The sequence below is a fragment of the Topomyia yanbarensis genome, chromosome 2 (assembly GCF_030247195.1).
Source record: "Topomyia yanbarensis strain Yona2022 chromosome 2, ASM3024719v1, whole genome shotgun sequence".
NCBI lineage: Eukaryota > Metazoa > Arthropoda > Insecta > Diptera > Culicidae > Topomyia > Topomyia yanbarensis.
Window position 1 is genome coordinate 65,688,562 of NC_080671.1, and position 17,119 is coordinate 65,705,680.

A 17,119-nucleotide genomic window follows, 5' to 3' on the forward strand; every position below is an offset into this window, starting at 1 on the left:
GTAAATTCACTTATCACTCTCGGAAGCCCAATATGGTCCACAACTTCTACAAAACGGAATGAAATGCGCCATCAACACATTGGAGAACGTATTTCACTTAACTAGAAGTACACAACGAGGGATATATCTACAGGTCTAACACAACCGATGAAAAAAAAATTCCATCAACTTGTCCCTATCGCCCCCGTGCTCCCTTATATGTCTCACTTCAAGTGCTACATTGTAGCAATCCTTTCGACAGTACTTTTTTTTGCTCCTCCCGCAACAACTATGTTAGGCCTGTCCAAACAACAGCTGCTTTGATTGTTGAACCATTTGCTCTTTCGCGACATCCAGGCTGATCGGCCGGACGGGCCTTGCCTGAACCGAGCCGAACACCACACCAATCCTGCCTACTACAAGAGGAAGATGGGAATTGATTCTCGTGTCGTTCGGTTCTCGATGTTCTGCACTCTCGCGGTCGCATTTCCATTTCCACTGCTATGTTATATGTAGTGCTATATTTAGTGTAGTGTTGCATATCAAAAACCTCACGACAATGTATTGTAGGTTGGTACAACGTAAACGCCTTTCCATTACAAAGTAGCAATCGCAAACAAATTATGCGATGCGGAAAGGCTCGCTCGGCTGGGATGGGATGGAGCGCGGTTCAAGAGGGTGTGTCTTGCTGTGTCACAGTTGAGTACAACAGTGTTTGCCTTCTCGCATAATGACAATGAAGCACATTGTGATATCTATGGAGCAGTTAGTATCTTTTAATTTGATACTCATTAAATGTGTACTTCGATAATTGTTTAGGGCTGGGTAAATGGACTGATTTATGTAATGCCACGAAAAATCCAATTAAACTTTTAACAATAGATTCAGCAATGTTCTCTTTTTCTTGGACCTTTCGGTACATTGTACTAGCGTGATGTTAAGATGAAAAGGAGATCCTTATACAACAAAATTGAGTCGGTTGAGGCATGTGGGTAGCAGCAGGGAAGACCGGGGCTAGTTGGCGGTAGGAGTATGTTGGCGAAACCGTTTCAATTGACGTGAAATAAATTCGTGCGCGATTTTAATTTTCAATTATTTACACTATGCTATTTTTTTTCTCACTTCAAACGTTTTATGATAATAATGGTGAGTTTCGAATAATTCCACGACTTGCGCAGTAGCCCGGATAAGTTAGCGGGACGCATCACACATATTGCATTGCGTTGCGTAAGCACGGTATACTTCGTAGATCGCAGACTGATGGCTCTGATTCCCGCACAAACTACTTGTGGAACAATGTTTGGCAATAACAATTGTCCCAGTCCAAGTGAGAACTTAGCCCGATAGCTAACATTGTGTGTACCGACCAACTTTCTCGTAACTTGGGATATTGGAAATATATTGTTGATGTAGTACTTACTTAACGGAAGGTCCCGACTCAGTGACACTCCCATACTTACCACCTATTTGATAGTTGATCGGTATTTAGTCACGATTCACTTCAAACAAGCGATGCCACTGAGAATATAGTTTTGTGTTGAAAAAGTTTTGTATATACTTATGACTGAACAGTTTACAGATAGATGAGTATAAATATATAATGTTCTATTTAAAATATTTAAACTCTGGATTATAACGAGAAAATACCGTCAGAACCAACTTGAACTCCAGATAGCCGGCCATCGCGAGTGTTGTTACTATCGATACTAGTCTGACTAAAATCGTATGGAAATTGGTCTTCCATCAATTATTTATTTTTAAGGTAGTGTTTTCACGCTTATATCCGTTCGCACCCTCTAATTCTATTACTGCCGGCAGAAGGCTGATACCACCCAGTCTTCTACGATACAATGACCACTTGTCATCAATAGACTTAGATTCACGCGGTAGCATAAGATAGGAGACTTTCTAGAACTATGTTATGTCACCGTTCGACGACTTTAGCGAGACGTATCACAAAGTTATTCCCATAAATTTGATTCGTCTGCTATTTTGTGAAATAATGTGTTTTTTTTAATGATACACGATCTGACTAAATAAAAAAATAAATAAATTTAAAACACAGCCAACTACCCTAGTAACAATTGGGGTTTTATGGAAGTTTTATAGCCGCATATAAAACTTAAATTGCACTTGTAGCGTGCTATAAAATTGTTACTTGGGTAGTCTAGGTCTCTCCTACAAAGAAATAATAATACTGTAGCACAGAGAACAGACGTCCATGTCGAGTATATAAGATGTGAAAACAATAGAAAGTAGTTCGATACTTTTCGCCAGATGTTCTCGTGCTTTTAATTGAATTGACAACTAATCAGATAGACAATTCAAAGTGGCAGACATAGTAATATCTCTAGTTTGGTTTGTACTACTGTGTTTAACGAGTTATTATTGAAATTTACACACTCCCATTAATTTATTCAAACATTGTAGCCAGTTCTCAGTGACATTAGGAACACACTACGAGTTGCTAAACCCACTTGTGTCGCTCCAGTAGGGTGGCAGTAAATCAACGCACAGCATTGATTTCTCATCGCCTCTTTGATTGCCGCTGTAATCATCGTCATCATTGATACTACGTGCAAACAGAATAGTTATGACTGTTTCATCAGCAACTTTCTAACGCTTTGTAGAGGTTAGTAAGGCCTTGAACGAGCGCAGCTACCTCTCGTGACCGTGCAGTTGTGTGCGGATGGTAGTGATGCACTAGTTTGATGACGGTTTTAAAAATAGCGACTAATTTATGACGTCCTTGCACTATACCCTCACCTTCCTCGTCATGATAGCGGCATACCGAAATGCGGTAAAATAGTTTAGATATTCGTTGCTCGTACAGTGAACATCAAAATAAAGCTTACACCAGTGATGAGCTTGATTAAAATAATGAAATGAATAAAGGAATAAAATTTCTAAAACGAATAAAAGGAACGAAAAACTAAAGTGAATAAAATAAATACCATGAATAAAATGAATACAATGAATAAAATGAACAAAGTGAATAATATGGATAAAATTAATAAAATGAACAAATTAGATAAATTTAACAAAATGAACAAAGTAAACAAATAGTGCAAAATGGAAAAAAATACAAAATGAATAACATGAGATAAATGAATGAAATGAATTTAATTAGTTAAATGAGTAGAGTGAACTTGATAAATTAAATGGGTTAAATGAAATAAATGGACAAAACGAATTGAATATATTAAATAAAATAAATGAATTAAATTAACTATATGAATAAAAAGGATGGAATGAGAAAATTAATAAGATAAATGAAGGAATAAAATAAATGAAACTTCCACTTTATGGAAACAATCAATTCAATCGATGAGAGGAATGAAGGTATAAAATGAATAAACTGAATAAATGAAAAAATAAATAAAATGAACAAAACATCAAAACAAAATTATTAATATTTCTAAAATATTAATATAAATATATATAAAATAAAAAATATGTAAAATAAAATGAATAAAATGTATACGAGCGAATGACCATATGGTTAAAGCCCTTAATAAAACAAAAACAAAATGAAATGTATAATAAAATGTATAATAAAAAGAATAAAAAAATAAAGAAAACATGAATTAAATAAATCAGACTAATGAAATGAACAAAATGAATAAAATGAACAAAATACACAAAATAAACCAAATAAACAAAATGAACAAAATGAACAAAATAAACAAAATAAAAAATATGTAAAATAAAATGAATAAAATGTATACGAGTGAATGACCATATGGTTAAAGCCCTTAATAAAACAAAAACAAAATGAAATGTATAATAAAATGTATAATAAAAAGAATAATAAAATAAAGAAAACATGAATTAAATAAATCAGACTAATGAAATGAACAAAATGAATAAAATGAACAAAATACACAAAATAAACCAAATAAACAAAATGAACAAAATGAACAAAATAAACAAAATAAACAAAATGAACAAAATGAACAAAATGAACAAAATGAACAAAATGAACAAAATGAACAAAATGAACAAAATGAACAAAATGAACAAAGTGACAAAATGAACAAAATGAACAAAATGAACAAAATGAACAAAATGAACAAAATGAACAAAATGAACAAAATGAACAAAATGAACAAAATGAACAAAATGAACAAAATGAACAAAATGAACAAAATGAACAAAATGAACAAAATGAACAAAATGAACAAAATTAACAAAATGCACAAAATTAACAAAATTAACAAAATTAACAAAATTAACAAAATTAACAAAATTAACAAAATTAACAAAATTAACAAAATTAACAAAATTAACAAAATTAACAAAATTAACAAAATTAACAAAATTAACAAAATTAACAAAATTAACAAAATTAACAAAATTAACAAAATTAACAAAATTAACAAAATTAACAAAATTAACAAAATTAACAAAATTAACAAAATTAACAAAATTAACAAAATTAACAAAATTAACAAAATTAACAAAATTAACAAAATTAACAAAATTAACAAAATTAACAAAATTAACAAAATTAACAAAATTAACAAAATTAACAATATGAACAAAATTAACAAAATTAACAAAATGAACAAAATGAACAAAGTGAACAAAAAGAACAAAATGAACAAAATTAACAAAATTAACAAAATTAACAAAATGAACAAAATTAACAAAATTAACAAAATGAACAAAATGAACAAAATTAACAAAATTAACAAAATTAACAAAATTAACAAAATTAACAAAATTAACAAAATTAACAAAATTAACAAAATTAACAAAATTAACAAAATTAACAAAATTAACAAAATTAACAAAATTAACAAAATTAACAAAATTAACAAAATTAACAAAATTAACAAAATTAACAAAATTAACAAAATTAACAAAATTAACAAAATTAACAAAATTAACAAAATAACAAAATAACAAAATTAACAAAATGAACAAAATGAACAAAATTAACAAAATTAACAAAATTAACAAAATGAACAAAATGAACAAAATTAACAAAATTAACAAAATTAACAAAATTAACAAAATTAACAAAATTAACAAAATTAACAAAATTAACAAAATTAACAAAATTAACAAAATTAACAAAATTAACAAAATTAACAAAATTAACAAAATTAACGAAATGAACAAAATGAACAAAATGAACAAAATGAACAAAATGAACAAAATGAACAAAATGAACAAAATGAACAAAATGAACAAAATGGACAAAATTAACGAAATGAACAAAATTAACAAAATGAACAAAATGAACAAAATGAACAAAATAAACAAAATGAACAAAATGAACAAAATTAACAAAATTAACAAAATTAACAAAATTAACAAAATTAACAAAATTAACAAAATTAACAAAATTAACAAAATGAACAAAATAAACAAAATAAACAAAATGAACAAAATGAACAAAATGAACAAAATGAACAAAATGAACAAAATGAACAAAACGAACAAAATGAACGAAATGAAATAAATGAACAAAATGAACGAAATGAACTAAATTAACAAAATTAACCAAATTAAGCAAATCGACGAAATGCTGAAAATGAACAAATGAACAGAATGAACAAATTTGTAAATCAAAAATAACAAAATTAACAAATGGGCTGCCTCAATATTTGCCGACCATTGGCGTAGCTTGCAAACTTGCATTCAAATGCGGTGAAGGCCCGATTTCATCAGCCCCGATTTTGTTTACCCCCGATTTTATCAGCTTTTTGACCCGTCAGCTTCATATGAAAATTGATAGTTGGTAGTTTGATGGGCTCTAGCAGACGCACCAAGTTGAATTCGAGTAAATCTCTTCTTGAGCATATTTTTTATCTTAGAGATTCGAAATAGGAAATTTTTTTTTTTTTATTTTTTGAGACTTTGTGCTGTCAGACCCGCTTAAAGGAAATTTAAACAAAATAATCTAGACCTGTGCGCCGCCGCGCCACGCCTCCGCCGCCGGTAAATTTCAACAAACGCTGACGCCGAAAGGTAGACCGGCGACGCGCCGCCGACGCTTTTTTCTCACGCCGACAATTCGCGAACTCGAAAATCATTAGCTCATAATTTTATCCACAAATCTATGAACGTTGTCTATGGTCCGAATATACGACGTTAACTGATTCATGATTTATCACATATTGATCTTTATTTGATATTAGTGGTTGTGAATTAGATCACTAAGTTAACAAAGTCTTGATATTTTCTCGAAAATCATTACACGACACTCGGAATATAATTCATGGATCCAGTCTTGCTTTGTCAACTGGTTATGATTGCGAGCATATAAGTTACAATTCACCATTCGTGAAATGGTCCACAAATTCAAAAAAAAACACATCCACTTTCAAGATATAGTTGATTCCTTATATGTTAGATACGATTCACCAGTCGAGCTCGTGAAACTGTTCATGATATAGTTCATAAAGTAATAAATCTTTCACATAATCTTAATATACTTACGTAAACAATTACAAAGAATTCAGACTATTATTCATGGATTATTCACTCTACTCTTTGGTTTTGAAATTTCTATGTGAGCTATTGTGTACAACTGCTAGCAACCAGTCTCATAGGCGCGAGTATTAGATACAAGAAACTACTAGGACCTGTAACCAGGGTTGCCACTATTTTTCAAAGAAAATCTGGCAGTTCAATTAAAAATATCTGGCAAAATCTGGCACTTGACAGCGACCTCATAGTCATCGAAATTTGGCATATATTTGAGTTTTCGTAGAATGTGCATCAATCGATTTTTGTAAAATTTGGGACATGTTTGGGATTTCCAAAATGTGCATGCAGCTGCTTCCAAAACTTAAAAATCTGACAGAATGAGAGATTTGTCTTTGTGTCTGGAAGCTGCAAAAACCTCTGGCTGTGCCAGATAAATCTGGCATAATGCCCTGCCTGTAACCCTGTTATTCTTTTGTTAAGATTCAGTGTAATTTTCGAAATTAAATGAAACTGCTCAATAAAGTTAATATAAAGCAATGTATCATCAAATTATGAACTAGAGTCATAAAAATATTAAACATATTCAGGTATAACAACCTACTAAAAATTTGAGTATAATGGAATCTTTTTTTATGCGTGAACTAGTTTTGTAAAAACACAAAAATTATTTTCAATACGAGGTTTATTTATCATTGATTGAATCGTGACCTATTTTGATTTTTTTTTCTTGAAGAATAGTTGGGTAGAGTGATCTTGACTTTTAGCTACGTTGGTGCACTGATGTGGCGATGCAGAGGGTAAGATTTCTGGTCGCATAAATTATTAATCATGTCATCTAGTCCCACTCCAGAAAGATTTTCAGTGGCAGTTGCATCAGCCCGGTATCACAGACAAAGAGGACGTAACACGAGATGAATTTTCATCACTCGTAGGTAAAACGGCCGATTTAAATTACAAAAATGCGCCATATCAGCGAGCGTGGCGCTAGTGAAAAGAGTTTGACACAGAGCTAAATGCGTTACTTAGTTTCTCCACCCATCCGAAAACGTCTTTTTAATCTCATGCAAACAAAAAAAAATGGGCTGAAAATGTGAAGCTCATTCTTGTCGAAGTGAGCAAGGCGGGAGTGGTTCATAACCATTTCTTAAGTTACAACACGATGCCGATCTGTGAGTAAGCACATAATAGGATGTTAGTAAATTAATTGATTCGGTGTATCGAATCTGAATAGATGTATGCAATGGATAAGAATTTGAAGATCCCCGGAACTGCTGGAGAAATTGGCGGTGTGTAGGTGCAACGAAAACTAGAGATACGCTCAGACCATTTTCAATCAGACTTGTTTAATGATCAGCTTCAACCCAACAGGAGCTAAAACATCAAGTCGTGGAATTATTATGAATGATAATAACTGTATATTTAGGTTTCGTCAGGGTGCAGATCTGTATGATTCCAGCACATCGAGCATACTTTGCATTCAAGATATAAGCAAATCTTACGTTGAAAGAAAATGTAGTGCCATGGAATCGAATATGCCTTATCATCGCGGACATTTGGTACTTACAAGAAGTAAAAGTAAACGCCAGCCTGTAAAATGAAGTAATCCCAGCAAAGTTCAGCCGGAATTGAACTGGATATCTGGCTTGTTCCAGTTCGTACACGGGATCCAGTGGCACAACCGATTCTAACTAGAATCGGATGTGTCACTGTAGCAGGAATACGAACTGGAACCAGCCAGGATTCCAGTTCATTTCCGGCTGAGCTTAACTGGGATGTGTCTACCTTGAAAGGTGTCCTTACACGATAATTAAAAGTGATATTTCTGCGCAGTAATGCCATTAATAACGCCTCCTGTTAGGGTACCTGGTATCTGCGGGAGCGACGGTAAAGAAGACTAAATTGAAACAAAAAACAATGAAACGACAACAAGAACTAATTTCCTCAAACAAAACAAAAACTGTTTTACCGTTGCTTAATTTCCCAAATATAGAACAATAAATAATTATTATGGGTCATTGAAATACAGTCGTTACTCTGCATTCTTCAAATTTGTCAATTGCAATCATTATTTCATGCGAAGTCGTAATTTTTCTATTTCGTTCTTCAAATTTTACAACTGTAAAAACAGTTCCACCTTTCATTTATTATCTTGCATTTCGCAAGCAGGGTGGGCACTATTAGAGCATCAGTTAAAAAAATTTGATGTGGTTGCGAGAATTACATTTTGTGCAATGTGTTCAACAGTCGCTAGTACATTGTGGGCGATGATTTTTTTAGAATTTTCTTCAAGCTGTAACGTCTGTTTGTATGTGCCTCATACAATAGAACCCGAAAATTTGGGAAAGGAATTGTACTGCCAAGATTTTTTTTAGTTACATAGGTGTCAATATTTGTTACGCCGACACACGCCGGCGCGCCGCCGCCGATAGGGTCCAACGGCGTGACGCCGCCAACGCCGCCGCCGCCGGCCAAATATGTCGCTTACGCCGCCGCCGATTAAAATGCATCGGCGCACACCTCTAAAATAATCAGAAAGGGTTATGAGGCTATATCTAGGGGCTTAAGAAGAATATTATAAGAGCTTCGGTTTATTGCAATGAAAAGCAAATATATGTCCCGATATTGTCAATGTCCCCATTTTATCAGCCTAAAAATCCCCAAGGGTCTGATAGAAACGAGTTTTCACTGTACAAACGTTTCTGCCGGATATGAGGCCGAAAATGTCAAAGATTTTTTTGTATTTTTTCAATCACAAATGCAATATTGTAGTTTGACTGACAGAACTTTGCAAACTCAATTATCATCCGGTTATTAAAAAAAATAAATAAAAAAAATAAATATTATTCAGCGGACTGAGTATTATTCGTGTGTGTTTTGTTATTCTTTGTAAATCTACTAATGGAACTTCATATCATTTGATATGCAACTGCTCTGCTGTAATGCAATTGCGTGTCCGTATTTTTGGTTCTCCATACATATATGAATCTATATACAGGGTGCTAAATCTCGAGGATACATTATTGTTGCTAGCCCAGTGTTTTACAGAGCTATAGGCTTTATCAGTAGGGTTTGTTATTCCTTCGGGTGTAAATCCAGGCTGTTTTTTTGTTGTTTTGTGCTGTGACTGTATTGTGTTGTCATATTAGGAAAGTGAGGAGACGACATAGCAAGGCACAAATCTCCGGGCAACATAGGGAACATGACAATCGAGACAATATATACTGACTCCTAATATGTAGAAGAGTTTTCGATATGTACAATAGGTTATTTCTTCGCCTAACATGCCAGTAAAGTAGTACACTTTTATAGAACAACCTCATTTTTAGCTATTGAAAAATGGTAACTGAACGAAAAATAATACAATTTAATTTATTGAACGGTTTGTGACAATTTATACTGGTTGGACAGGTATTTTACGAGTTTTCTAATAATTTGTTTGAATGCTAGTGTTTCGTCAAAATCTCACATATCTTAGAAACTAATCATCGAAAGCAAAAACAAATTTAATGCGCTTGATTGCCACGTAGGACCTTTCGTTTGTAACCAATTTGATCAAATTTCGAATAGCGGTCACTTAATTAATTTCATGACATTAGTGCACATGCATATTTACAGATACGCTTATTATCCCAATTCATCGAGCGCAGTCGATTGATACATAAGATTCGAATTTGCTGGTTTGAGGTTTGAGTTGCTTAAATTCTCAGATTTAAAGAGCCGACCGACTTTTACGCAAAAACCCTTACATTTGCGTATCATTTTATCACTTTAGTTAACATGAAGTCATGTTCGCAAGTCATATTACATTTTGATACAACCATAGAGGCCCAAACCTGAATACTTATGTTCAGAATTGGAATGAAATATTTTTGAAGTACCGTTTCCAATTGTAGTTTGAAGGAAACACCTCAGAGTCGTAGTCAGTTATTGGGCTACTACACAAAGTAATGGGATCCCCTGCCAGGCGCGTATTTATCACATCTGGATCAAAAACTAAACCTTTCGCATGTCACGTTTCAAAACGAACACTTGCTTCGCCGGGCGGTAACTAATCGAACACCATCTAAGCGCCGGAATAATATAGCACTATCAAACAAACAAACAAACAACAGGCGCGGTTTCATGTGTTAACGAAAACACATGCAAAGCCGGCTTTTTTTTGCTGTAAACTGTTTTGAATCGCTCACCACTACGCCCAAACGTCCAGAAGCTATAAAAGAGAGACCGTGTGTTCCTCCGGGCGACAGTAGGTCTGAACCATTTCGGTTGGTCGGCACTCCACACATCAGGAAACAGATCTTTGGCTACGTGAATTGTATCAGCTGTGTAAACACGTACGACTGATTTAAAATAAAATATAAACAAGCGGCCATAAAATAAACCGGTAGAAGATGTGTGACTGCTTGCTGCAAAATAACGTCTCCCTCTCGTTCCTTGCGCTATCAATTTCTACCGAGCAGAAACCTCGTACGTCTCTGCGATAAGCTTAAATTTAGTATACTGATGGTCGTTTCTTTCTTTGAAATTTATTTTCCAGGTTTAAGCTCCCGTCATGACACAGCGTCCCCTACGGATACGGCGTGCTCATCGGAGTCACCGGTGTTCCTGGGACCGGCCTCACATCTGCTGCTGTACGATCAGAACAGTTCCGAAGAGGAACTGGAAGTGATTAACGGTGGAGTCCTGGAGGTGGGCAGCGAAACCGACGGTAATGCTGGGGGAGATGGTGGTGGTGGAGGTGGAACCGATTGTGCTAGCGGTATCAGCGTTGGCAGCAGTGAAAGTGTTAATCAATTTGGTGGCATTTTGATGATCGCCAGCCGGCAACGGTTAACTGAGACCGACGTTAGTGACGAAATCGACGACGGCACAGATGAACTGTATTCAGAAACATCGCCGACACTTGGTTTGCTACGGCCTTTGGCCATCACCCCAACCCAGTTGGCAGCTTCCAAACGATGTAGTTCAAACAATCTACTCGAGAAGCGTAAACGTTCACTAGCGCACAGCTCGGATGATGAGGTAAGTTGATTCATATTGTGCAATATTTGGGCGTGAGTCAGTTAAATCCTTTTCTCTTCCATACCATCAGGTTCGCCATTTGTTAGAACATCAGAATCAACAGCACCACCATCAGCAAACGTTGATGTCGGCCCCGGTGAACTTTCGCACATCACCACCTCTAGAAGCTTTAAAACCACACCGTGGCCATATAATCCAGCGTTCGACCACCCCTCTCATCCTCACGGAAAGTGGGCGCGGCCTAGAGCACATTAGAATATCATCCTCATCGTCGATCTCGTCGACGACGTCTTCGCTCTCGTCCCTGGGAGGTGGTGGAGCTGCTGGTGGTGGGCCAACATCCATCTACGGAGGCGTCGGCGGTTTGCCCACCTGTGATAGCCCCTCGTCAGTCAACTATAGCACTCATCATCAGCAACAACATCATCATCAGCATCAGCATCATCATCAGCAACAACAACATCAACATCATCATCATCAACAACAACAGCAGAATAGTAACAATCCAGCACTGTTAAGTACAACAAATAATTCCACTGCCACCGGAACGGGAGCAGTTGGGATGCCATTCGGAGGCCAAGACTCGGCCGGATCAATGGGCACCGTAGCAACCAATATGGAAATCAGCCGATCGGTTAGTCCTCCTGCGAAAGTGTTTCACTGTGCGGTGTCTCCCCGTCGGAGACAACCACGGCATCAGCAGCAAAGGCTACAGCGGCCTCACAGGCCCTGTTTAGATTTCGATAAAATGCAACAAGTGAGTATCTATAGCTTTGATGCTGTTCCGAGCAGCAGGTTTGGCAGAAAGTGTGCCGCGATGTGATATATTTTTTCGTTAAGTTTAACTTGTTTTGTTTCTATGTGTAACTTTGTTAGGTTTTAGTTTACACTTCAATAAATGCATTACTTGATTTTGAATCCATTATGAACGTCATGAACTGATGAAGATGTGCATTACTTGATATGTGCATGTGTTGCCTAAGTTTTTCACAGGACGGGGATGTCACCTCTGCAGGTAAACCAATGAATTGACATTCGAAAGGAATGCCCTGAAGGCCCCAATCAGAACTGTACTTCGTCTATATTCCATTATCAGGGATATGCAGTTTGGAATAGTTCTCGGAAAGATCTTACTAACACATATTTGGTAGTAGCAATGAATGTAGATCAAGATCAACCATAAACTAAAGATTACCTTAAGTCTTTTTGGTGTTTCCAATTTCTCAGCCATTCTTGTCGAATGGTAACGATAACGTGTGGGGATCCATCATGGAAGATTCGTTCGCATATTTGGGTCCATCCCTACTCTACCTACTTACATATTTCTGCGAATGACTATAAAATGTTGAGGAATGTTGTACTCTGAAACTCATTGATCGCGTGCCTCTTAATGGAACAAGTTTTCTCGAAAAATAACTTGGATTTGACGTTTTGATAATATTGAAGAGATTTAAGCAAGGTCTTTTTGAAGTAGAATACTTCTAACGTTTCGACATAGCGGCCCCGTTCCAAAATGTTCTGCCGGATTTTTACCCAAGTTTTTGAACTGCCGTTGTACTGAATAAAAAAAACGTTAGTTCTGGCTGATTGGAAATATGTAAAACAATTTTGTATCGAATTCCGTAGAACGTACAATTACCAAAAATAATAGAAATAATGGGTTTTATAAAAGCAGTAATTATCTGATCATGATTGGTCGGTACAATGCCACCAAGCAGCGAGCGTTGCTAGGACTGCCCCTTTGTCATTCAATGAACTGTGACACACGTATAAAAAGGGAGCATAAAGAAATTCGTTAGTTTGCGTTCTGACGATGTAGTCGTGGCAGCTGATGCGTTTCATGTCAGCTCGCATTCTTCGGCGGTATGTAATACATCCCATCAGTGTTGCTACGATTAAATCTGTATCGGGAGTTGAAAAATCTTTTCTATCCTTCTCTAGAAAATTCTTTACCCAAACAATACCAAAGTTGTTGTAAAAAAATCATTTTTCTTACACTGATTTTTCATTTGAGGAAACCAAAGCAGAAATTCTGACTTGGAATCGGTTGTTTTATTTGAACTGGAATTCCGCAAGAAACCAGTCAGAGTTCCGAATGAGGGGTAATGCCAATATCAGCTGACAGAGTGGCGGCGAGAAGCTGTATACGTAAGTATAAGTATAAACTCCGGTTCCGACAGCACAAGTCATTAAAGTGACTTTACGCTTGTCCGGACATGCCGCAGACTCAGGTGATTCGCATTTAATGCCAAAAGATCCTCACTCCTAAGTTGCAGAAGACAAAGAGTTAAGTAGCCGGGAAACTCTAGGCTTGTTCATTGACCCTACTCCACGCTTTTCTAAACTTTCTTACTTCAAATCCTTGCTCTTCCTTGAGTACTTTGGCTCTTAATGTTTGAAAAATACTTCACCTTCCAGTCCCATGCTAATTATATGTCGTTACAATATAAAAACCTGTTTCAATCCACCTAGCGGTGCAATTGTGCTTTTCTCAATCATGAACACGAGAATGTTTCCGTTGTTTATATTCATTAAAAGCTTTCAAATGCATATATTATATTTTATTATTATACATGACATGACAAATATACAAGAAAAGAAATCATTATTCGAGTTCTAAAATTTTGCAAAAGATAAGCCACGGTAATATTGAATTGAAAAAAGGGTCGAAATCGGAAAAGTCCCAAAAAGTCGATCTTTATAAAAAAAATTTTCGTGATGACATAAAATTTGGCATCAAAAATACGAATTCGATTTCTGAAATTTCATGGGGTCATGGCTCTTTGAAAAAAAATTGAGTTCCGATTTATATGGGAATTTCATATGTGATCGGACGGTTCAGTCTATATGTCCGGAACCATAAAAGCGATCCGAGCGAATTTTATAGACATCTGTGGGGATAATATTTGGGACTAAGTTTGTGAAAATCGGCTCAACCATTTCCGAGAAACTGATATGAGTTTGCTAGTTTTGAAAGATGGCCGCTTTTCCCGGGCACTTCCGGAACCGTCTATGGTGGTTAATGTAGTCAACGAAAGTTTGTTTAGCCGTCGGTGACCTAGAACCACTGAGAACTGACATACAAGTAAAGTTTTCAACTTGTGTAAGAAATTAAACTGTCGCTTTGAAATGACAACAGCAAGTAGCAACTTGCCACCGGTCGGCGCTCCGATCGGCTAGCAATCGCTATACGGGACTTGTATGCTAACTTGGATACAATGGTGACTCATGCATGCGAACCTGTATGCGATGGTAATTTTCAACGTATTTTCATTTAAATGTTTACACAGGTTTTTTGGGAAAGTTTGTTCTAGCTTATATGTCTGTTCTCTGTGCTAGAACTGCAAATTTAAGTTGTTTGAGAGACATTTTAGCGAAATTTTTACCTTTTTTGCTCTCATCGGAGTATCGGTTTGAATCACAATTGCTATGTGATCGCACGCCACAACCCGTAACTCCAGAAGCGAAAGTCGGATCAGGATGAAATTTAATAGCCATTTACGGGGGCGCAAAACTTTTCATTTGAGACTAAGTTTGGTTGAATCGGTCTAGCCATCTCCGAGAAACCGATGTGACTGTTATTCTGAATTTAGATACTTCCGCCGGGGTTTCCGGAACCGATGATGGTGGCCAATGTGGCCAAAGAGACTTTGAATGGATGTTAGTGACCTAATACTACAAATCGAAGCAGTTGCGGTCATATTTTGGAAAAAAATCACCTACCTTTCATTTGAGACTAAGTTTGTCAAAATCGGTTCAGCCATCTCTGAGAAAAATGAATGACATTTTTGGTCACATACACACAGACGCACATACACACACATACATACACACGCACAGACATTTGCCGAACTCGACGAACTGAATCGAATGGTATATGTCACTCGGCCCTCCGGGTCTCCGTTAAAAAGTCGGTTTTCAGAGCAATTGCAATACCTTTCTATTGAGAAAGGCAAAAAGTAGAAACTCCGAGTAAATCCGCACGGCTTTCACTCTAAAAGGCGGAAAAGGGATGATTTTGTTGGATGCAGGTTTTCGCATATCGGATTCCAATGCCAGCTCCACTTCATCTTCTCGCCATCACTCTTTACTCTCACTGTTTACTGGGATATATCAGCGTTATTTTTTTTACCTTGCTGTCATATAAAAAAAATCTGTACCAATTTGAACTTTTTTACAAAAATCTGTAATCAGTACCGTAAAGAATCTGTACCAAAAACACTTCAAAAATGTCAACCATTCTAGATAAATCCACAGCACTGCATGACTGCCGCCAGGCACTGATATTATTTTATTCCAATGATGTACTGACGTGCGCGTTTAATGCGTACACAGAAGATACAATGATGACACACTAGAGAAAAGGCAAAAAGCTCTTTCTTTCGGAGCTTTCGGAGCTGTAATGGGGTGGTTTGGTGCGAGAGAACCGCGCTCTCTTGCTTTTTAAATTATGGCGTCGTCAGGCAAGTATTCAGATAAATTCACCACGGCGCGCGATCCAGTGTGCCCTGCGGTGTATACATTGAAGTATGCACTGGTGTGTGCTCTTTGGTTCGTTTCCCTCTGGCAAGCGGTAGTGCGGGTGCGCTAGACGATTTGATAAGCACTGATTGATTCGTTGTGTAAAGGAGACGTATTGGCTTGTTTGATGCTGATAATATGATTTTCTGTTGATAATTTGATACGAGATACCTCGTAAAGTTTACTTACGAGTTTATAGAGAATTTTACACTATTCTGGGAAATTTAAAATACTCGATACTTGGGGCAAGCTGGAAAAAGTTTTACGTATTATCATGCTAAAAATACAGTTAAATAACGATACGTAAAACCAGATTAGTTGTATAATACGTTGATGTATGACTGGATTTGTACATATACATTAAGACCGGCTTATTTTATGTGCGGCTAAATGGCTAAAATGTGCATTTTACTTATTTTGTTTGCGAATATCGCGGCTCAATAAGTGAAAAGCTCTATTAAAAGTATTGTCCTGATTCTGCATTCGTTGGCGATTATCATACGTGACAATTGCTGGGTTATTGCGAAAATTCCATTCCAAGAAACCTGCTTGGTTAAAGTTTGAGCATATTATTATTTAGGAAACGTTGGGGTAAAACGCGTCCTCTAGGGAAATATGATCATAACTTAGCAATAGAAGGTTAATTGGGAGAAGTTGATTAATGATATCATTTAACCAACATTTTCCCCTATAATCGCAATCATAATGCTTTGCAAAATATTCAAAAACATGAAACATATGCAATGTTTCAAAATGATTATAAATTACACTTTGAAAATGGGTAGGGCAAAACGTACTTGTGCGGGGGTATGCTTCACCACAACAAGAGGGCATAATTCACTACAACAACGGGACAGGAAGCTTATTGGACAAGCACGTACTTTTGTTTTATGTCGGGATTTCACAAAATAATAGCGGTAAATCGCCTGTGGTTATACAATTGTTAGGTTTTCAGAACAATTTTTCTATTTTAGATTAAAAAGATGGGTAGGTAATGTTAGAGACATAACCGAAATGAAGTAGCATACACTGTAGGGTGTTAATGCGATTGCTGCAATTTTTACTGATTTCTCAAAGGTTTTATTAAAATAAGTTATTTCGGTATATCCGAAGTTATTTCGTATATCTGATTTTGTGCTGCTGCCAAATTAATTGT

General features: G+C 36.0%; 1 protein-coding gene across 4 annotated transcripts in view; it reads left to right on the plus strand.

The window, feature by feature from the left end:
- The window catches only part of LOC131678239 (ell-associated factor Eaf), a 161,989-nt gene that overhangs the window by 130,354 nt on the left and 14,516 nt on the right, over nucleotides 1-17,119 (plus strand). For 3 of the 4 annotated variants that reach the window (XM_058958234.1, XM_058958233.1, XM_058958235.1), the window contains 2 exons: nucleotides 10,958-11,442; nucleotides 11,513-12,199. In XM_058958234.1, the coding sequence (XP_058814217.1) occupies nucleotides 10,958-11,442; nucleotides 11,513-12,199 (1,172 nt within the window). Of the gene's footprint in view, nucleotides 1-10,652; nucleotides 10,888-10,957; nucleotides 11,443-11,512; nucleotides 12,200-17,119 lie in introns of those variants that run through there. The other variant, XM_058958236.1, reaches the window with a different exon arrangement.